Raw genomic sequence first — 22802 nt, forward strand, 5'->3', positions numbered from 1 at the left:
TGAGACTCTAGAACTGTGATGGCATGCGTGCCCAAAGTGGCACATGAAGCCATGTCCCACGGCATGCATGGCCTTGCCTGTTTGTCTTCCAGGTTTCTGGCGCACATGCGCGTGACAATCAGCTGTCCTTCACGTGTGCAGCAGTGCCGAAAACCGGTGTGTGCATGCACGCTGGCCAGCTGATTGGTGCACATGCGTGCCGGAATCCGGAAGTATGGCTTTTCTGGAGTGCAGCCCCGACAAGCGGTTTCCGTGCGATCTTTTCGGCACTTGGTACCGAAAAGGTTTGCCATCACTGCTCTAGAAAGAATGCAGAGAAGAGCAACAAAGATGATTAAGGGGCTGGAGGCTAAAACATATAAAGAATAGTTGCTGGAATTAGGTAGGTCTAATTTAATGAAAAGAAGGACTAGGGGAGACATGATAGCAATGTTCCAATATCTCAGGGGCTGCCCCAAAGAAGAGGGAGTCAAACTATTCTCCAAAGCACCTGAGGGCAGGACAAGAAGCAATGGGTGGAAACTAATCAAGGAGAGAAGCAACCTGGAATTAAGGAGAAACTTCCTGACAGTGAGAACAATTGATCAGAGCAATGAGTTGCTTCCAGAAGTTGTGGGTACTGGAGGCTTTTAAGAAGAGATTGGACAACCATTTGTCTGAAATGCTATAGGGCCATGATGGTGAACCTATGGCACGCCTGCCACAGGTGGCACGTGGAGCTATAACAGTGGGCACGCATGCGTGTGCCAGCCAACTGATTTTCAGGCCTTCCGGGCCCACTGGAAGTTGGGAAACAGGCTGTTTCCGGCCTCCGGAGGGCTTCCGGGGTGTTGGGGAAGGCCGTTTTCACCCTCCCCAGAAAGCCTCTGGAGCCTGGGGAGGGCAAAAAACGAGCCTACCGTGCCCACTGTGCCATTGTGTGCCAAACGCGGGGGGGGGCACAGAGGATTGCGTGCACATGCATGGGGTGCATTGAATTTTGGGCATGGGCACACACGCGCACGACCCCCCTACCCTTCCGCTGCTTTTGGCACGCAACAGCAAAAAGGTTAGCCATCATTGGTATAGGGTCTCCTGCTTGAACAGGAGGCTGGACTAGAAGATCTCCCAAGTCCCTTCCAACTCTGTTATTCTGCTAATTTGAAGATCTGTGGCCTACAACTCCCCAGCCACCAAAAAAGTGGGAACCACCAAAAAAGGAACCTACACCCAGCTAAACTGGAAGGGCAAGTTTTTCTATACAAACAGGGAGCAAATCCCACATTCTCTCACGCTGATGCTGTTGCCTAGTTGGGTAACAAAATGTCTACAAGCAACCAGCAAGTTGCTTGTAGAGCCTTGGTAGTACAGTGGTCTAAGGCACCCTGTTATTAAGCTGGTTATTAAGCTGGTTATTAAGACCAGCTGCCTGCAATTACTGGAGGTTTGAATCTCGCCAAGGCTCAAGGTTGACTCAGCCTTCCATCCTTTATAAAATAGGTAAATTGAGGACCCAGTTTGTGGGGGCAATAAGCTGACTTTATATATATATGCAAAAAGAATGAAGGCTATTGCTTAGCGCATTGTAAGCCGCCGTGAGTCTCCGGAGAAGGGCGGCATATAAATCAAATTTTTTTTAAAAAAAAGTTCAGAGAGCACCAAGAACTCCACACTTCAACCCTGAGCTGTATATATTCTCTTCTACAGTTGTCCTTGACTTAAAACCATTTGTTTAGTAACTGAAGTTACAATGGCACTGAAAAAAAGGGACTTGCACTTATGACCATTTCGATATCTCCATGGTCACATGATCAAAATTCAGGCCCTTGACAACGTGCATGCATGTACAACAGTTGCATCATCTTGGGAGGGTCATGTGACTGTTATTTGCAACTTTCTCAGACAGCTTCCAACAAGCAAAGTCAATGGGGAAACTGGTTTCACTTAACAACCATGTGATTTCACTTAAGAACTATTGTGATTTGCTTAATCACCATGGCAAAAAGGTGGTAATGGCCGGCTGGGGAATTTTAGGAGTAGAGGGCCTCACGCTTTTGAGTTGCCGGCATACTAACTGGGGAATTCTGGGAGTTGAAGTCCACACAACTCTTCACGTTACCACCATGCTGGCCAGGGAATTCTGGGAATTGAAGTCCACACCGCTTCAAAAATTCCCAAGATTTGAGAAATAGTGCAAGAAACTTTGAAGCATACCTAACCTTTGAAAATCAGCTCATGCTGATGTGAGGCTGGGTGGAGAAAGAAGAACAAAAGGGGCCTATTAAGCATTTCAGAGTGGGGGAGGGAGAAATGGCCAAGGCTGGAGGGGGGGGGGGTTGGGTTGCACAGCGTGTCAAGCAAGGGTTTGTGAGCAGTCCTGTCCCCTGTCATTATGAGCAATGGCCATGCATTAAGGTATTAGAACATGACAGCTATAATTCTAACCAATTCCTGCTGGCTGGCCCAGCCTCGCACGATTTATAGCAGCACTTTGCAGAGCAGAAAATTAACAAGCCATGCGCTCCGAGAACAAGGCAGGCAGGCGTGCTCTCTCCCCCATACTCCCACCCAGGCATGTATAGACACACATATGCACAGAGGGAGGGAGAATGAAGAAAGAAAGAAAGAAAGAAAGGAAGAGAAAGAGAGAGAGAGAGAGAGAGAGAGAGAGAGAGAGAGAGAGAGAGAGAGAGAGAGAGAGACGCAAGCACATTTTATCCAAAGTCTGATTTGTAGATCGGCATGCACAATCTTTTATTTATTGGTTCGATTTATATGCCGCCCTTTCTCCGGAGACTCAGGGTGTCTTACAAGGCGTTAAGCAATAGCCTTCATACTTTTGTATATACCTGCTTAGTAGGGCTTTCGGGGGCCCCCCTAAGCGGTGTTCTTTTTTTAATACAAAGTCAGCTTATTGCCCCCACAATCCAGGTCCTCATTTTACCTACCTCGGAAGGATGGAAGGCTGAGTCAACCTTGAGCCTGGTGAGAATTGAACTCGCAGTAATTGCAGGCAGCTGGCAGCTAAGTGCTACTTAACAGCACTTTAGTCCACTGCACCACCAAGGCTCCTTCAAAACAGGATTTATCCAAGTCCAACTCAAGCAAGAGATTTTATAGCGTTCCAGAAATTTGGATGCCCAGTTTATTCTTAAAAACTTCCAGTGATGGAGCACTCTTAGGAAGTTTCTCCTTAATTCCAGGTTGCTTCTCCCCTTGATTGGTTTCCACCCATTGCTTCTTGTCCTGTCTTCAGGTACTATAGAGCAGTGGTCCCCAACCCCCGGTCCGCGGACCGGTGCCGGGCCGTGGAGTACCTGGCACCGGGCCGCGCAGCAGCCGGGGGACAGGAACGCTGCAGCGCAAAGGCTCCTGGGCCGTGCGCAATGGGCCTGCGCAAAAGCTCCTGGGCCGTGGCCCCATCCCTGCGCGCGCTCAGCGGGCCGCGGCGATAAAAAGGTTGGGGACCACTGCTATAGAGAATAGGTTGACCCCCCCTCCTGTTTGTAGCAGCCCCTCAAATACTGGAGGACTGTTATCATGTCTCCCCCAGTCCTTCTTTTCTCTAGACTAGCCATACCCAATTCCTGCCACCATTCTGCATATGATTTAGTTTCCAGGGTCTTCTTAGTTGTTTATAATTTTACAATTGATTAAACTGTTTATGAGTGATTAAAATTGGGGTGCCAAGTCCAGCAGTCTTTTCTTAAAAACCTCTAGCAATGGAGCACCCACAACTTCTGGTGGCAAGCTGTTCCACCAGTGAATTGTTCTCACTGTTAGGTGGATTCTCCTTAGTTTTAGGTTGCTACCCTTCTTAATTCGTTTCCATCCGTTGTTTCTTATGTTTGTGTGTTGATGGTGGAATCAATCAAGTATCAGGGTTCCAAGGAACACCCCCAACGAAAGAAAACTCTGAGGCTTGAGTTTCCTCAAAGTGCCATTTTATTAGAGATGTCATATTGGCCCATTTGGGAAAACCCGAATCTGAAAGCTTCCAGGTTTTCCCCACACAAAGGAAAGTCCAGGCCCCTGCCTAACACCCACATGTCCATCACATGGTCCAGTCAAAGCACCGTCCCAACTGGAGATACCTACCTCCCAGTTCCAGGGCAAGATGTCCTTGACTCTCTGAGAAAGGAATGTTATTATGACTATATATTATGACCGCCCAACACGCTCCCACAGAGAGGGCCTCCTCAGGGTGCCGTCTGTCAGGCAATGTCGGCTGGCGACCCCCCCGGGGAAGAGCCTTCTCTGTGGGGGCACCCGCCCTCTGGAAGGAGCTACCCCCAGGGATATGACTGATCCCGGACCTCCATACCTTCCGCCGGGCCCTGAAGACTTTTTTATTTCAGCAAGCCTGGCTGGGTTAAAAATCTTTTAATTGGGGAATTTTATGGGTAAGGGGTTTTAAATTGGGGAAGCCAAAGATAAATTTAATTTCGTTTTAAATGCATTTTAATATTTGTATTGTGTGTTTTTAATTTTGGCTGTTCACCGCCCCGAGTCCTTCGGGAAAGGGGGCGGTATAAAAATTTTAAAAATAAATAAATAAATAAATAAAATATATCACCCTTGCTCCATACAATCCCCCCTCCCAGTTTCCCACAGTAGGAAATGTGGCAGGCCTGAAGGCCCAATGCAAAAGATGGCTTGAAATAACTTTGAGGAAACTCAAGCCTCAGAGTTTTCTTTCGTTGGGTGTGTTACTAGGAACCCTGACATTGACATCAAGAGGATGGCGGTTTTCCCTTCCCTGGGTGGGATTAAGCACCACCATTTGTGATGCTAAAACGCTGAGCTTGTCGATCAAAAGGTCGGCAGTTCAGCGGTTCGAATCCCTAGTGCCGCGTAACGGGGTGAGCTCCCGTTCCTTGTCCCAGCTTCTGCCAACCTAGCAGTTCGAAAGCAGGTAAAAAATGCAAGTAGAAAAAATAGGGACCACCTTTGGTGGGAAGGGAACAGCGTTCCGTGCGCCTTTGGCGTTGAGTCATGCCGACCACATGACCATGGAGACGTCTTCGGACAGCGCTGGCTCTTTGGCTTTGAAACGGAGATGAGCACCGCCCCCTAGAGTCGGGAACGACTAGCACATATGTGCGAGGGGAACCTTCACCTTTACCTTTCAAACCAGACTCCTGCACCGAGAGAAGAGCCTAATTTTTCCCAGATTGTTTTTAGAAGACCAAGAGGGGGAAAAATCAGGAAGTGGGAATATGAGAGGGATGGTTTAGAACAGGCTTTCTCAACCTTGGCCACTTTTAAGAGACATGGACTTCAACTCCCAGAATTCCCCAGCCAGCCATGCATCATCACACAAGGCCGCAACTGATATAACAAGTAGTTCTCGATTTACAACAGTTCATTTAGTGACCGTTTCAAGTTAAAATGGCACTAAAAAAAGAGACATGACTATTTTTCATATGGTAGCATCCTCACGGTCACATGATCAAAATTCGGGCGCTTGTCAACTGGTTCATATTTTATGACGGTTGCAGCCTCTCTGGATTCTCTTTTGCGACCTTCTGACAAGCAAAGTCAATGAGGAAGCCAGGTTCACATAACAACCGTGTGACTACGGGTAGTCCTCAACGTACAACCAAAATTGAGCCCCAACATTTCTGTTGTTAAGCGAGACATTTGTTTTGAGCGAGTTTTGTCCCATTTTACGACCTTTCTCGCCACAGTTTTTAAGTGAATCACCACGGTTGATAAGTGAGTAACACGGTTGTTAAGTGAATCTGGCTTCCCCATTGATTTGGCTTGTCAGAAGTTTGCAAAAGGTAAAATGACATGACCTTGGGATACAGCAATGGTCATAAGTATGAATCAGTTGCCAAGCAACTGAATTTTGATCACATGAGCGTGGGGTTGCTACAAAGGTCGTAAGTCTGATAAAAAGGTCCTAGGTCACTTTTTTCAGTGCCGTTGTAACTTCGAATAGTCACTAAATGAAGTGTTATAAATTGAGGATTCCCTGTAATTTAACAACTGCAGTGGTTCACTTAATAACTGGGCAAGAAAGGTTGTACAATGAGGACAAACATATTTAACAAATGGCTCACCTAGCCACAGGAATTTTGGGTTCAATTGTGGTTATTAAGTCAAAGGCTACCTCTACTTGTATTAGGCACCCCGACAAAAGGATGCAACTGAATTGACCTGACTATCACAACGCAAAGCTACACAACCACGATTGACCAGTGATGAAAGCAAGCAATCATCATCCTTATTTTAACGACCCCATAATCCCTTGCGGGGCGGAATCTGGGCAACTGAATGGAGCTGAGTGTTTATTGGCCGGATGCCCTTCCTGTCACCAATGTGGAGTTATATTCAGCAGCTATATTCTCATCGTGCCCAGAGAGAGAAATATCTGCCTCTACCTAGGATCAAACTCACAGCCTCCTGATTGTGAGGCGAGAGCTCCACCTCTAGGCCACCACACCGCTCTGATGAAAGCAAACAATGTCTGTCCCCAACTCCCAACTCATCCACAACGCCCATTTCTGGAAAACACTGCAAATTCTCCACATTCTGTCTCCTCTGTCTTACATCTTTCTCTTCAGTGTTTCCTAACCGTCACCATTTTAAGACGTGTGGATTTTGTCAGGGAAATTGCGCAGCAGGTATCCAAATGAAGTCAGAGACGCTGACACAAACTTGTGTTTTTATATAAATAAATACATTTTATGTCAATGTATACAGTGAACTACCGTGTTTCCCCGAAAATAAGACCCTGTCTTATATTTTTTTGAACCCTGAAATAAGCGCTTGGCCTTATTGCCATGCGCTCAAAAACCCGATTGGGGTTATTATCAGGGGATGTCTTATTTGGGGGGAAACAGCAGGGGTGAAATGCTCCCGGTTCAGACCGGATTGCCTGATCCGGTAGAGATGGCGGTGGGTGGTTCGGAGAACTAGTAGCAAAAATCCCTGCGCCCCCCCCCCCACATGCCCAGCTGAGCCGCACGATCATCAGAGGCTTTTTTTTTTACTTTTAAAAGCATTTTTTCTACAACCTCTTCCGACGAAAAAATGCTTTTAAAAGTAAAAAAAAAAGAGCCTCTGATGATCACGTGGCTCAGCTGGGATCATCAGAGGCTTTTCAAAGCATTTTTTTCTGCAACCTCTTGGCCGAAGAGGTGGTGAAACGTCTCTGACGATCCCAGCTGAGTTGCCTGATCGGCAGAGAGGTATTTTTTTAAAAAGCCTCTCTGACCATCCCAGCTGAGTTGCCTGATGGGCAGAGGCTTTTCAAAGCATTAGAAAAAATGCTTTGAAAAGTTTAAAAAAAAAAAAGTTGGCCACGCCCACCCAGTCACATTACCCACCACCACCAAGCCACTCCCACAGAACCGGTAGTAACAAATTTTACATTTTACCCCTGGGAAACAGGGTAGTTAGTGAGGCAAACAGGAGCATCATGAGGTAAATCACAGAAAAAAGGCGGGAAAAAAGGGAAACTCCCCCTCCACACCCCTAGCAACCAATCACAGCGCAGATTGCCTCACGCGGGAACCAGCCCTCTCCAATCAATCAACCACAACTGTGTGTTCTGGCTGATTGAACAACCCTTCACTGCTCCAGCTACTAAATTTAAATACCTTAACACAACAGTTTGTGTTGTGTTAAGATATTTGTTAAGGGGTTTCTTGCACAACAGTGGACATATACAATTTAATTTAATTTACAGGTAGTCCATGACTAGACTTGGTCCAGGTTAATTGTCAGGGAAATTGCGCAGCAGGTGTCCAAATGATGTCAGAGACGCTGACACAAACTTGTGGTTTTATATAAATTAATATATTTAGCATCTCTATTTGCAGCAGACAAGATAGTCAGGCAAATAGGAGCATCATGAGGTAAACCGCAAACAGCATACAGAGCACACAGAAGAAAAAGGCGGGGGAAAAGGGAAACTCCTCCTCCGCACCCACAGCACCAATCACAGTGCAGATTGCATTTATTCAAATTCGTTTATTTTGAGATAGCATCGAAGTCTGACACAATCCTTCACTACTCCAGCTACTAAATTTAAATATCTTAGCAGATTTCAACTCCCAGAATACCTCAGCCACCGTGCGGTATTCTGGGAGTTGAAGTCCACATATCTTAAAATGGGTAAACTTGGGAAATGCTGATTTAAGACCAGAAAACTCCCTCACCCAACTTCTGAATTTCAGTGTCAATTCCAACACTGGGAAAACTTTTGAACTAGGCTGATAAAAGGCAGGCGGATTAGAATTGGATTATTCATTTGCGCGAGCCAATTGAAGGACGCAGCATGTGGCGTTTTATACCTAGAGACCTGATATGATGGAACTCGGGCTAAGCAATTGGATTTCCAAATGAAACGAAGAGTGGCTGTTTTTAAGGCCGAAAGAGAATGGAGGCAACAGAGGGAGATAAGAGGAAAAATGAGCAGCATGGGGCAGGGATCAATTCCAGGCAGCTGAATGGAGGATTCTATCTTTTGATCTGGAAAAAGAAAGAAAGAAAGAAAGAGAGAGAAGAGAGAGAGAGAGAAAGGAAGGAAGGAAGGAAGGAAGGAAGGAAGGAAGGAAGAAAGAAAGAAAGAAAGAAAGAAAGAAAGAAAGAAAGAAAGAAAGAAAGGGGAAGAGAGGGGGGAAGAGAGGAGAGGAGAGGGAGGAAAGAAAAAAGAGGAGGGAAGGAAGGAAGAAAGAAAAAGAAGGAGGGAGGAAGAAATGAAGGAAGGAAAGAAAGAAAGGGTAAGAGTAAGAGGGTGAGTAAAGAAGGAAGGAAGGTAGGAAAAAAAAGAGAAAGAAAGAAAGAAAGAAAGAAAGAAAGAAAGAAAGAAAGAAAGAAAGAGAAAGGAGGGAGGGTGGACAAAGGAGGAGGGAGAGAAGAAGAAAGGAAAGAAAAAGGGGGAAAGAGTGAGGAAGGAAGGAAGGAAAAGGGGAAGGAAGGAAAAAGGGAGGGAGGGAGGAAAGAAGGAAGAAAAGAAAAAAAAAGAAAAAGAAAAAGAAAAGGGAGGAAGGGAAGGAAAGTTTCTCAAGCTCAGCAACTTTAAGAAGCCTGGAAGCTCATGCTGCCTGGGGAATTCTGGGAGTTGAAGTCCACGCCTCTTAAAGTTGCTGAGCTTGAGAGAAACCTTGATTAGAGGATTTCTTCCTCACATAGGATTGCTGTGTAGGATATGTGCGCCCCCTGGTGGGCGGTCCACTACCTACCTGTCACAGGTGCAGCTCAGGAGGACCGCCAACAAATTGTACACAATGTAGGTGAATATCACGGCCATGATGGTACCCCGAGGAATGGAATAGCTGGGCCGCTTGAGGTCGCCTGGAACGAGAGGAAAGCTTGCTCAAGGAGCATCCCAATGAAAAAGGAGGGGCCCTCCTGCCTCGACCTTCCCTGCTACCCATCCTCCCCTTCCAGCCTGATGGATTCCCACGCACCTGACATGTTCGACCCAGCCATGATTCCCGTGCAACCGTTGAACATGACGGCAAAGACAGTGCTGAAGCTCATCAGCCGGCCAGTTGTGTAATCGACACTATAGTCCGCTGCAAAAGGACAGTGTAAAGCAGAATTGTCAATTTAATTTAATAATTTAATTTAATTTAATTTAATTTAATTTAATTTAATTTAATTTAATTTAATTTAATTTAATTTAATTTAATTTAATTTAATTTAATTTAATTTATAATTTAGTTTAGTTTAGTTTAGTTTAATTTAATTTAATTTAGTTTAATTTAATTAATTCAATTTATATGCCGCCACTGTCCGAAGACTCAAGGCGGCTCACTATACATTTTAAAAAATCATTATAAAAAACATTTAAAAATTAAAAACATTAAAAACATTAAAAACTCAACACACTGGGTTGCCACAACAAGGATGAAAAAAAGCAGGGCGCCCTCCCTCCCTAAAAACAATTCTTCCTCATTTAATGACCGAGGAGCTGTTCCGTCAGATGTAGAGGAAACCCCACCCCCCACCCCCTTGCAGGAGGATGCCTTGACTATAATTACCACCCCAAATTCAGTTTGGCACAGTTGGTTGTACATATACAATAGTCCTCAACTTATGACCACAGTTGAGCCCAAAATTTCTGATGCTAAGTGAGGCATTGCTTAAGTGAGCTCTGCCCCATTTTGCAATCTTTCTTGTGAAGTGAATCGCTGCCCTTGTTAAGTTAGTTAGAAACTGGCTTCCCCAATGACTTTGATTGTCAGAAGGTCGCAAAAGGGGATCGCGAGACCCTGAGGCACTGCAATCGTCATAAATAGGAACCAGTTGCCAAGTGGCTGAATGTTGATCACATGACCATGGGGATGCTGCAACGGTCATAAGTGTGGAAAACGGTCATAAGTCCCTTTTTTTCACTGTGGTCATAACTTGGAATGGTCACTAAATGAACTGTTATAAGTCAAGGACTACCTGTAATTGGAAAAGATTGAATTGCTTTTCTAAGCTAGACCAGCCCTATTTTTTTAGACAGCAAAATGCCTTAGATTAGTTTCTTTTGCAGTTAATTTACTGTATTTTTTTGGACTATAAGACACACCTAAATTTAGAAGAGGAAAACAAAAGTTTTTGGCCTCCGCATTCCCCATTTTTGGCCCTTTTTTTGGCCCTATTTTTGGCCCTTTTTCGAGGCTTTTTTGGCTCATTTTCGAGGCTTTTTTTGGCCCGTTTTTGAGGCTTTTTTTCTGCCTGTTTTCAAAGCTTTTTCCGGCCTGTTTTTTAGGCTTTTTAAAGCCCGTTTTCAAGGCTTTTTTTGGCCTGATTTTGGGTCTTTTTTCAGCCTGTTTTTGACGCTTTTTTCGGCCTGTTTTTGAGGATTTTTGCGGTCTGTTTTTGAGGATTTTTTCGGCCTGTTTTTGAGGATTTTTTCGGCCTGTTTTTGAGGATTTTTTTGCCTTGTTTTTTCCCAAAAAGGCCTGAAAACAGGGTGTGTTGAGGCCAAAAAACGGGTGGGTGGTGCTTCGGCAATATTTGGTCTATAAGTCACACAGACATTTTCATCCCCTTTTGGGAGACAAAAAAATGTGTCTTACAGTCCAAAAAATACGGTAGGTCAGTGTTTCTCAACCTTGGCAACTTTAAGATGAGTGGACTTGAACTCCTCAAGTCCACTCATCTTAAAGTTGCCAAGGTTGAGAAACACTGAGCTACGGGCTTCCCGCTGCAGCTATCAGGCTTAAAAAACAGCCATCTTTCCTAAAGAAATACAGTTTTTCTCCTCTAGAAACGATGGGCACGAAGTCAGCCAAGTGGCATCAGCCAGGCCAATTAAAAACCAGCGTTTTAAAAATGGCTGAAAGTGTCAGAATTTCACCAGGCCCTTTGGTCTAGAAGATTCTCAGTCATCCAGGTCATAGCCGTCCCCAAAGTGCTTTTTAAAAAGGCAACTGGGCTTTCTTGTTTTTTCTTTGAAGACGTTTCGCTTCTCCTCCAAGAAGCTTCTTGAGTTCTGACAGGAGAAACTTCCATCCCCCACCATCCAGTCAGAACTGAAGAAGCTTCTTGGGTGAGAAGGGAAACATCTTCAAAGAAAGGACAAGGAAGTCCAGTTGCCTCCTGAAAAAGCGCCTTTGGGACACAAGGCCCTTGGCAAGCTTCAAAGGAGGGTTTCAGGCATAAACCGTGGCCTGTTGAGGTAGGATAGGGGTCAGCAACCTGCAGCTCTGGAGCCACATATGGCTCTTTCATCCCTCTTTTGCGGCTCCCTGTTGCTCAAAATGTGGGTCACAACTGCCAAATTGCGACACCCACCAACGCACAATTTATTAAGCTTTTCGACCCCCCGGCAGGCCAATCATGGATAAATCCAAGAAAAGAAAAGTTTCAGAAGAAAACAGAACGTTTAATTCAACTACATATGCTAGTTTTGTGGTTGCTCAGTAAATAGTCAGGCACGGGAAGGGTTTTGTGGCTCCCGGTGTTTTCTTTTCTGTGGGAAACGGATCCAAATGGCTCTTTGAGTGTTTAAGGTTGCCGACCCCGGAGGTAGCATAACTGCAGCTGGCTATAGAAAGCAAGGTTGGCAGCCTCTAATCTTGTACATATAGACCTCAACTTATGACCACAACTGACCCGAAAAGAGCTGCTGCTGAGTGAGACAGTTGCTAAATGAATTTTGCCCCATTTAACTTGCCACAAATGTTAAATGAATCACAGCAGTTCTTATTTTAGTCACACGATTTTTTTTTTTTTTAATTTGATTTATATGCCGCCCTTCTCCGGAGACTCAGGGCGGCTTACAATGCGCTAAGCAATAGCCTTCATCCTTTTGTATATTTATACAAAGTCAGCTTATTGCCCCCACAAACTGGGTCCTCAATTTACCTACCTTAGAAAGGATAGAAGGCTGAGTCAACCTTGAGCCTGGGGAGATTCGAACCTGCAGTAATTGCAGGCAGCTGGTCTTAATAACAGGGTGCTTTAGACCACTGTACTACCAAGGCTCTGTACTACCAAGGCTCAGTTGTTAAGTGAATCCGGCTTCCCCATTGACTTTGCTTGTCAGAAGGTCGCAAAAGGTGATCACGTGACCCCCCCCCCCCGGGACACTGCAACCGTCATAAATATGAACCGGTCTGAATTTTGACCCTGTGATCACGGGGATGGTGCAATGGTCGTAAGTATGAAAACGGTCATAAGCCACTTTTTTCGTCGTAACTTTCAACGGCCACTAAACGAATGGTTGTATGGCTGTACAGGTGGTCCTCAACTTACAACCTTTCGTTTAGTGACCGTTGCACAACATCGCCTTCAAGTCAAGGCCAAGGGATCCAGAAGAGTCCCGTGCAACTTACCATGCAGATTATCCAGGAGGGTGCTGAGTTTGAATCCGGTGAAGGACGCATTGGCGAGTTCGGTGCGGTTGCCATCCGTGGTCGCGGGAAGCCCCACAACCCGGACGCCCACGATAAAGAAGCTGAGGCAGACAGTACCCAGCACCACCATGACGATGAGGAAGATGAGGAAGGTGGCCTTAGCGTAGATGCCGGCACCCACAAGGCAGACGAGAAGGCACAGGAACAGGAGGACTGTGGCGTACAAGAGGTCGAACCAGTAACCGCGGGGAAGGACCTGTGTGGCTGTCCCAATAGTCCCCTCTGCGTAAAAATTGTGAAAATTGTGTTAGAATAGAATAGAATAGAACTGGAAGGGACCTTTGAGGTCTTCAAGTCCACCCCCTGCTCCAGCAGGAGACCCTATACCCGTGATGGCGAACTTATGGCACTGTGCCAGAAGTGGCACACAGCCCTCTCTGTGGGCACGCTCATCGTCGCCAGCTGCTCTTCTGGTCTTCCATGTGTCAGGTTTCGCAGCTATCTTAAATAAACTTCATTCTCAAACGCAAGGTCTCTGATGAATCTTTTCTTTATTTAAGAATAGAAAGAACGACATCCCTGAACTCTTTGTGCAGCCAAAACTGGCACCTCCTTCCAAAACCCTCCCTTTCCATTCTTCAACCCCAATGTCTCATTGGCCATCGTGCAGATCCATCTCTTCGTCCCAAGCACTTTCTATTCACAGGAATTCCCCCCTCCCTCTATCACCCAGGTAACGCTATCTACTAAAGAGCAGGAAACTAGGTTAAAGTTCATCTCAGCATTAAAGCAAAGCTTCTCCCTCTCTCATTCATGTCAGCGCTGGAGGAGATATAAATTGGAACGCTGACACCGTGTGCTGGAAAATGGCCTGAAAATGGCCCAGAAAACAGCCCCAAAACAGGCCGTTTTCAAGCCGTTTTTGGGGCCATTTTCAGGCTGTTTTTGGACCATTTTTAAGCCACTTTTTGGGCCGTTTTCAGGCCATTTTGTGAGCTGAAAAAACGGCCTGAAAACAGCCCGAAAAACGGCCAAAAAACAGGCATGAGTGTGCTGGCCAGCTGGTTTTTGGATTTCCGGCACTCCGGCACATGCACGCATGCACGCAAATACATGTGCGTTCCGGTTTGGGCACTTGGTGCCGAAAAGGTTCGCCATCACTACCCTATACCAGTGATGGCGAACCTTTTTGGCACCGAGTGCCCAAACCGGAACGTGTAGGCATGTGTGTGTGCGTGCGCGCGCCAGAATGCCAGAAATCCAAAGACCAGCTGGCCGGCGCATGCATGCCAGTTTTGTGGCTGTTTTTCGGGCTGTTTTCAGGTAGTTTTTTGGGCAACTTTTGGCCCGAAAACGCCCAAAAAAATGACTTAGCTTGGTCATTTTGGGGGCCATTTTCAGGCCTTTTTCAGGCTGTTTTGGGGCTGTTTTCAGTGGATAATTCAGTGGATAAGTGGATAATTAGAACTGCAGAAAAAGCAATTGCTACCAACCTGCCTTCCATTGAGGACCTGTATACTGCAGGAGTCAAAAAGAGGGCTGGGAAAGTATCTACAGACCCCTCACATCCTGGACACAAACTCTTTCAACTCCTCCCCTCAAAACGGCGCTATAGAGCACTGCACACCAGAACAACTAGACACAAGGACAGTTTTTTCCCGAACGCCATCACTCCGCTAAACAAATAATTCCCTCAACACTGTCAAACTATTCACTAAGTCTGCATTACTATTACTATTAGTCTTCTCATCGTTCCTATCACCCATCTCCTCCCACTTATGACTGTATGACGGTAACCTTGTTGCTGGTATCCTTACGATTTATACTGACTGTTTCCTAATATGATTTGATTGCTTATTTGTACCCTATGACTATCATTAAGAGTTGTACTTTATGATTCTTGACGAACGTATCTTTTCTTTTATGTATACTGAGAGCCTATGCACCAAAGACAAATTCCTTGTGTGTCCAATCACACTTGGCCAATAAAGAATTCTAATTCTATTCTATTCTATTCTATTCTATTCTATTCTATTCTATTCTATTCTATTCTATCCTATCCTATCCTATCCTATCCTATCCTATCCTATCCTATATCCTTTTCTATTCTATTCTATTCTATTCTATTCTATTCTATTCTATTCTATTCTATTCTATTCTATTCTAATACGTACTTGGATAAAAAAGAAACCAGCCATTGGCAGAGGCAGATCATCGGATGAAAAATAACAGAGAAGTTGCATATCTTTTATTCTACTGCATTCTCTGCTCACTCTGCTTCTTTGTGTGTCTCTTACTTATCCCGCCTCCAACACGCATATACACATGTACAGACACAGAAACATGGAGAAGAGGGGGAAGCTGGTTATTGATGTTGAAGTCTGCTCCCCATTTTGGCCAATTTAAATTAACCTGTTCCCTATTACAGCTTACAAAGAGGCTCAAAAGAGATTTATTTACCTAAATCCTAGAATACTATTCAACCTCCTTTACTCCAAACCCTGATAGCTTTTCATGCTGGCTCTACTGTTCCCTTGGAAGCAGCCTGGAGCCTCTCAGGCAGCAGACTGCATGTCAATTACCAAGGAAAATAAAAAATTAAACAGCCATGCAAGGGACTTCCCCTAGCGCCCCCTCACCCTAGAGATCATTTGCATTCCACCCGGCTAATTTCCCATTATCCATTTGTAAATAACATCTCCTTGGCTTTGCACACTGGATGGCAGTCCCGCCATATGCTGGCAATTCCCCAGACCATGTTTTTACAGGAAAAAAGGAGGCCAGCCTTGCCAGGAGAAAAGGCAGCTGTCAGCACTTCAAGCTGCATTTACTCTAGTACTGACATAAGAAGGAGAAGCGGAGGCGTCTGGAAAGGGACGTTTGACTTTTCACCTACTTATTTTCCCTGGCGATAATATCCCCTAGGAGATGGGATGGGAGGGAGGAAATTCCTTTGAGCTGGAGCAGTAGATTAGGGGTAGAGTGACTTGGAAGATGGCCAATGAGTGCAGAGGAGTGGGGAAAGGAAAGGGAGGGTTTTGGGTCAGGAAGTCAGTGTTGGCTGCGATGGAGTCGGAGTTAGAATGTCGTGCTTAATAAATGGGAGTTTTTCATCAAAGACTTTGTTTGAAATGCAATTTATTTGAGACGACCTCGAAACCTGACAGCAGCCTTGCATTCTCACTTATGCAATCTTATCCACTTCTTTATTTTGCTTTTGTCTCTGTTGAGAGATATCTTTTTTTTAAAAAAAAAAAAGTGCTATTAAAACGTATTTGCCAATGAACACAGGGCATGTAAAGAAAACTACATTTCCAATGTCCTATACCAGGGATGGCAAACCTTTTTGGCACCAAGTGCCCAAACTGCAACATGCGTGGATGTGTGTGCATGAGCACGCCAGAACACCGGAAACCCGAAGTCCAGCTGGCCGGCACGCACATGTCTGTTTTGTAGCTGTTTTTTCGGCCATTTTCAGGCCAGTTTTCAGGCAGTTTTTCAGGCATGAAAACGGCCCGAAAAACAGCCTGAAAACAGCCCAAAAAACGACCTATTTTGGCTGTTTTGGGGGCCGTTTTCAGGCCTTTATCAGGCTGTTTTTGAGGCCATTTTTGGGCTGTTTTAGGCCAAAAACAGCCCAGAAAATGGCCCAAAAACGGCCTGTTTTTTGGCCATTTTCCAGCGCTCTGGTACCCGCAAAGACCAGCTAGCTGCCACACCGGAAACCAGAAAAGCAGCTGGCAATGGCAAGCGTGCCCACAGAGAGGGCTCTGCCTGCCACCTTGCCATCATGGTCCTAGGCTGTCAGAATAACACAGTTGGAAGGGAACTTGGAGGTCTTCTAGTCCAACCCCCTGCTCAAGGAGAAGGTAAAAAGGTGACTCTTTAGCCTTAGCCAACTTTAGGAGTGTGTGTGCTCACATCTGTTTGAAGGTCATTGAGCCAGCGCTGTCTGAAGACATTTCCGCGATCAGATGACCAGCATGACATCACGGAACTCTGTTACCTTCCCACCAAAATGGTACCTATTTATCTTCTCGCATTTGCATGATTCTGAACTGCTAGGTTGGCAGAAGCTGGGGCGAGGATAGGAACTCACCCCGTTGCTTGGCACCCGGGTCTCGAACCTCGCCTGCTGGCTTTCCAGCCGACAAGCCCAGCATCTTAACTGGTGAGTCACCAAAATGCCCCCAAGGAGAAGGCCCTACACTATTTTAGATAGTTGTCTAATTTCTTAAAAACCTCCACAACCTCTGGAGACAAGTTGTTCCACTGATTAATTGTTCTGTCAGGAAATTTCTCCTTAGTTCTAAGTTGCTTCTCTCCTTGATTAGTTTCCACCCATTGCTTCTTGTCCTGCCCTCAGGTGAATGGGTTGACCTCCTCTTCTTGCTGGCAGCCTCTCAAATATTGGAAGATTGCACTCATGATGTTACCCTTAGTCCTTCTCTTCATTAGACTAGACCAGGGGGGTCTCCAAACTGGTCAACTTTAAGACTTATGGACTTCAACTCCCAGAATTCCTCAGCCAGCCTTTTAAGACTTATGGACTTCAACTCCCAGAATTTCTCAGCCAGCCTTTTAAGACTTGTGGACTTCAACTCCCAGAATTCCTCAGCCAGTCTTTAAGACTTGTGGACTTCAACTCCCAGAATTCCTTAGCCAGCCTTTAAGACTTGTGGACTTCAACTCCCAGAATTCCTTAGCCAGCCTTTAATACTTGTGGACTTCAACTCCCAGAATTCCTCAGCCAGTCTTTAAGACTTGTGGACTTCAACTCCCAAAATTCCTTAGCCAGCCTTTAATACTTGTGGACTTCAACTCCCAGAATTCCTTAGCCAGCCTTTAAGACTTGTGGACTTCAACTCCCAGAATTCCTTAGCCAGCCTTTAAAGACTTATGGACTTCAACTCCCAAAATTCCTCAGCCAGTCTTTAAGACTTGTGGACTTCAACTCCCAAAACTCCTTAGCCAGCCTTTAATACTTGTGGACTTCAACTCCCAGAATTCCTCAGCCAGTCTTTAAGACTTGTGGACTTCAACTCCCAGAATTCCTTAGCCAGCCTTTAATACTTGTGGACTTCAACTCCCAGAATTCCTTAGCCAGCCTTTAAAGACTTGTGGACTTCAACTCCCAGAATTCCTCAGCCAGCCTTTAATACTTGTGGACTTCAACTCCCAGAATTCCTCAGCCAGCCTTTAATACTTGTGGACTTCAACTCCCAAAATTCCTTAGCCAGCCTTTAATACTTGTGGACTTCAACTCCCAGAATTCCTTAGCCAGCCTTTAATACTTGTGGACTTCAACTCCCAGAATTCCTTAGCCAGCCTTTAAAGACTTATGGACTTCAACTCCCAGAATCCCTCAGCCAGTCTTTAATACTTGTGGACTTCAACTCCCAGAATTCCTCAGCCAGCCTTTTAAGACTTGTGGACTTCAACTTTGGAGCCCCCCTGGTCTAGAGAAGAGCAGATTATAAAACTCATAAAATGAGGGTCCCCTTGACAAGATTTTGGAATTGATTTTGGAATTCCGACTAGTCCTGCCTCTTCCTTGCAATGTTCTTACAAATCTCTCAATTCTGGGAATTTGGGAGGGAACCATGTTCATTTGTGGTGGCCAACAATTTGAGGGAGTCAGGGGGCAACTTTTCAAGGAACAAATTTGATGAAAAGGCAGAAGTTCTCACAAGTTTCACAGGTTGTGGTTTTTTTTTAAAAAAAACGTGTTTGATGCAAACGGCAGGCGCCGCTGAAAACTTAGACCTTTTCATCAAATGTGTTCATCGGGAAACACGCAAAGGGCGTTAGCTGAGCCTTTCTCACCTGCCGGGCTGCCGAAGTCATCCACCACGGCCTCCACCAGGCCCAAGATGTAGAGGGCACTGCCACAAACATTGGCAAAGAAGAACATGAGGCCAATGCTGCCACCGAATTCAGGGCCCAAAGCCCGGCTGATCATATCTGTGCCAAGCGGGTCAAGGAAAAAAGAATATTTGCTACCTTGGGGAGACCAGGAAGGGGAGAATTGGGGGTTCCCCCATCTCTGCCAGATCAGAATTCCAACCTTTTTAGGGGAAAACAATTGAGAATTGGCCTTGGGGAAAAACATGGCATTGCCATAAGGAGCGAAGCACTAAGTGATTAGTGATTACAGAGATTACAGGCAGTCCTCAATCTACGACCACCATTGAGCCCCAAAATTTTGTTGCAAAGTGACACATTAAATCAGGGTGGATAAAAATCAATGATTTTTTTTAAAAAAAATCAAAAAAATCGGATTTTTTTAATTTAAATCGGATTTTTTTTTAATTTAAATCGGATTTTTTTGATTTAAATCGGATTTTTTTGATTTCTATTGAATTTATTTTAATAAAAAACTTTTGGGGTAAACATCTCTCATAAAATAGTTTTTTATTTAAGATACATAAATAAAGGATTTTAAAAGGATGGTAAAGTATTATATAATCTGTTATTAATTTGGGTTTTATTTTGGAGAAGCCACAGGGGGAGGGGAGGGGAGGGGGGGGAAAAGGGGGAAAAATCTGTATTTGAAAAACTTTTTCAATAAAAAAAAAAGTAAAAAAAAAAAGATACATAAATAATTTAGTTTATTCAGCATGAAATGGAGCTTAGTTATGTAGCAGGAGGCTGTATATTCTGCAACACTGGGACTATCGGTGAGTCAACTGCGGGTCAAAGGAGTAGCAGAGATGACAGTTGCTCTTTAAAAATTATGATTTAAATCGAGTTGATTTAAATCAAGTCTTTTTACTAGTGATTTAAATCAAATCCACCCTGCATTAGTTTTGCCGTTGTAACTTTGAACGGTCACTAAATGGTCCATTTTAAGTCGAGGGCTATCTGTACTATCCCTTAAAGCTCGACACCGTTCAGTGCCGAGTTCTGGTTCCTTTCCTGAATGGATTAATTCCTTTTCCTTTTGTAACTACAAACGGTCACTAAACAAATGGTTGTAAGACGAGGACAACCTGTATTCTCCTCTATTGGAGGACTACCATGTTTCCCCAAAAATAAGACCCTGTCTTATATTTTTTTTTGAACCCCGAAGTAAGTGCTTGGCCTTATTTTCGGGGAGGTCTTATTATTTTGGGGTGCGTGGAGCAAGACGGGACTCCTCTTGCCGTCTCACCTGATTTCCAGCTCTGCGTTTAAATATTTTCGGGGAGGGCTTATTTTTGGGGGGGAGGCTTATTTTAGCGCATGCGATTGGGCTTATTATCAGGGGATGTCTAATTTTCGGGGAAACAGGGTACCTCTAAATCAGGGGTGTCAAATTCGATTTCACTGAGGGCTGCATCAGAGTTGTGTTTGACCTCGAGGGGGAGGGGTGGGCGTGGCTGGAATGGGCGTGGCCAGCTCGACATCACAGGTGTCGGGGGCACCTGTGGTGGCCACGTGCTAAGGTAGGACTTCCCTCAGACCCTCGCTCGCTCTCATAATCTCCTTCCTTCTTTCCTTCCTTCCCTCCTGTGTGTTGGACTTGGTCTTTGGGTGTTAAGTGAATTTCGTTGGATGGGTATACTGTGTATACACATACAATGCAGGGGTGGGTTCTAAATTTTTTTACTACCGGTTCTGTGGGCGTGGCTTATTTTGTGGGTGTGGCTTGGAGGTCATGTGACTAGGTGGGCGTGGCTAGCTGGTCAGAGTCATTTCTGGAAGGTCCTCACACTTACGACCAGTCCTCGCACTTACGACCCGATTCATTTGTTTGCTTTTAACACTGATCAGCTGTAGGGCGGCCCTTTGAAACCCCATGGCAAGAGTTTAAACAGTTTTTTCCCCTCTAGTCATCAGCTGGGACTCAGGAGGCAGCAACAGATTGGGGGTGGGACCAAATAAAAGATAAGAATAACGTGGGGGGGTGGGAGGGCGGGGAGGGAGAACCGGTTCGGTGACGTCATATCGTCACCACTACCGGCTCGGCCGAACCGGACCGGACCGAACCGGGAGGAACCCACCACTGGTACAATGACAATAAAGTTATTATTATTATTACTATTCCTCTTCTTTTTCCTTCCTTCTTCCTTCTCCTTTCTTCTTCCTTCCGCTCTTTCCTTCTTTTTCCTTCCTTGCTCTCTTCTCATCTTCCCTTCTTGTTCTTTGTCTTTCCTCTTTCCCTTTCTCCTTTCCTGTCCCTTTCTTGCGTGCTCAAATGCAAAAGGGCAAAACATTTCTCCTTTGGTTTTTAGTTTGTTTTGATAACCCTCTGCCAGCAAAAACGGAGCTCGGGGGCAGGGGGGGCTGCACACGACCCCTCCGGGCCCTGTTTTCGGCCACGCGCAGCCCTCCCAAGCTCCATTTTCACTGGCAGAGGCCCCGCGGACCAGTCCTTTGCTGTTTCCAGGGCGGCCCCAATGTAAGCACCCTGCAGGCTGGATCCAACCCGCAGTCTTTTGAGTTTGACGCCCCTACTCTAAATCGATTTTTCTCAATTTCAGGATCTGGCAGCCGCTGTGCTGGAAGTGCTCAGGTTGGGAGAGGCCAGGGGTGAAATGCTCCCGGTTCGGACCGGATCGCCCGATCCGGTAGCGATGGAGGCGGGTGGTTCGGAGAACCGGTAGCAAAAATCCCTGCCCTCCCCCACCCCCCCATACCCAGCTGAGCCACACAATCATCAGAGGCTTTTTTTTTACTTTTAAAATCATTTTTTCTACAACCTCTTTGGCCGAAAAAAATGCTTTTAAAAGTAAAAAAAAAAGCCTCTGATGATCGCGCGACTCAGCTGGGATCCTCAAAGGCTTTTAAAAGCATTTTTAAAATGCTTTCTACAGCATTTTTTTCTACAACCTCTGAAGAGGTTGTAGAAAAAATGCTTTTAAAAGCCTTTGAGGATCCCAGCTGAGTTGCCTGATCAGCAGAGGTTTTTTTTCTTTTAAATGCCTCTGACGATCCAAGCTGAGTTGCCTGATCGTCAGAGGCATTTAAAAGAAAAAAATCCTCTGCCGATCAGGCAACTCAGCTGGGATCGTCAGAGCCTTTTGAAAGCATTTTTTTACAACCTCTTTGCCGAAGATCTTGCAGAAAAAATGGTTTTAAAAGTAAAAAAAAAAATTTTTAAATTGGCCATGCCCACCCAATCACATTACCCCTCCCACCAAGCCACGCCCACAAAACCGCTAGTAACAAATTTTAGATTTCACCACTGGGAGAGGCTGATCTCAAAGTGGTTTGAATAGTTTGGGGCTTTGCACATAAAGGATACAGTAGGCACCCCCGGCGTCCAAGGCCCCGTTGGTAGAGATCGCACACACCGACAGGACCGTCATTCCGATGATGAAATAGGCCACCAGAAACATCACCAGCGATTGGTACAATCCTGCTTGTCCCACCACGAAACCTGCGAAAGAAGAAGGAAGAAATTTTAAAAAACAGCACATGGTTTTTATCTCAACTTTGCTTCCCCTTTCTGAAAGTTTCCCCAATTTCTCCTCCTCGACTTACGGCCACAATGGAGCCCCCAGATTTCGGTTGCTAAGCGAGAAGGTTGTTAAGTTGAGTTTTGTCCCATTTTACAACCTTCCTTGCCACAGTTGTTAAGTGAATCACTGCGGTTGTGTAGTTAGGAACCCGGTTGTTAAGTGAATCCGGCTTCCCCACTGACTTGGCTTGCCAAAAGATCCCGTGAGCCCGGGATCCTGCAGTCGTCATAAATATGAGTCAGTTGCCAAGCATTTGAATTTTGATCAAGTGACCATGGGGACGCTGCAACGGTCCTAAGTGTGAAAATCCATAAAAACTCACTTTTTTTCAATGCCATTGTAACTTTGAATGGTCACTAAACAAACTGTTGTAAATTGAGGACTACCTGTAGAGTATTTCCGAACGCCCCACGTTCCAAATGAGGCAGGTAGAAATTACAGGGATTTTAATCACGAACCCCCTTTGCAATTATTTTCTGTCTGAAAAGCCTCTTTTAGAATTCATCTTTCCCACCCACCCACCCCTTTTTTTTTTAAAGAAGTGAGAATCTTTTTAAATTTCCCC

The 22802-nt window shown here is 45.2% G+C and overlaps 1 protein-coding gene across 1 annotated transcript in view; it reads right to left on the reverse strand.

Moving 5' to 3' along the window:
- The window catches only part of LOC117658614 (solute carrier family 12 member 9-like), a 143169-nt gene that overhangs the window by 88243 nt on the left and 32124 nt on the right, over positions 1-22802 (reverse strand). Inside the window, exons 2-6 of the mRNA XM_060684951.2 lie at positions 22021-22155; positions 18618-18755; positions 12771-13073; positions 9405-9512; positions 9177-9288 (exon numbers count right to left, since the gene is read on the reverse strand). Of these exons, the coding sequence (XP_060540934.2) occupies positions 9177-9288; positions 9405-9512; positions 12771-13073; positions 18618-18755; positions 22021-22155 (796 nt within the window). The remainder of the gene's footprint in view (positions 1-9176; positions 9289-9404; positions 9513-12770; positions 13074-18617; positions 18756-22020; positions 22156-22802) is intronic.

This window comes from Pantherophis guttatus, chromosome 6, assembly GCF_059756535.1.
Source record: "Pantherophis guttatus breed Tessera chromosome 6, ASM5975653v1, whole genome shotgun sequence".
Classification (NCBI taxonomy): domain Eukaryota; kingdom Metazoa; phylum Chordata; class Lepidosauria; order Squamata; family Colubridae; genus Pantherophis; species Pantherophis guttatus.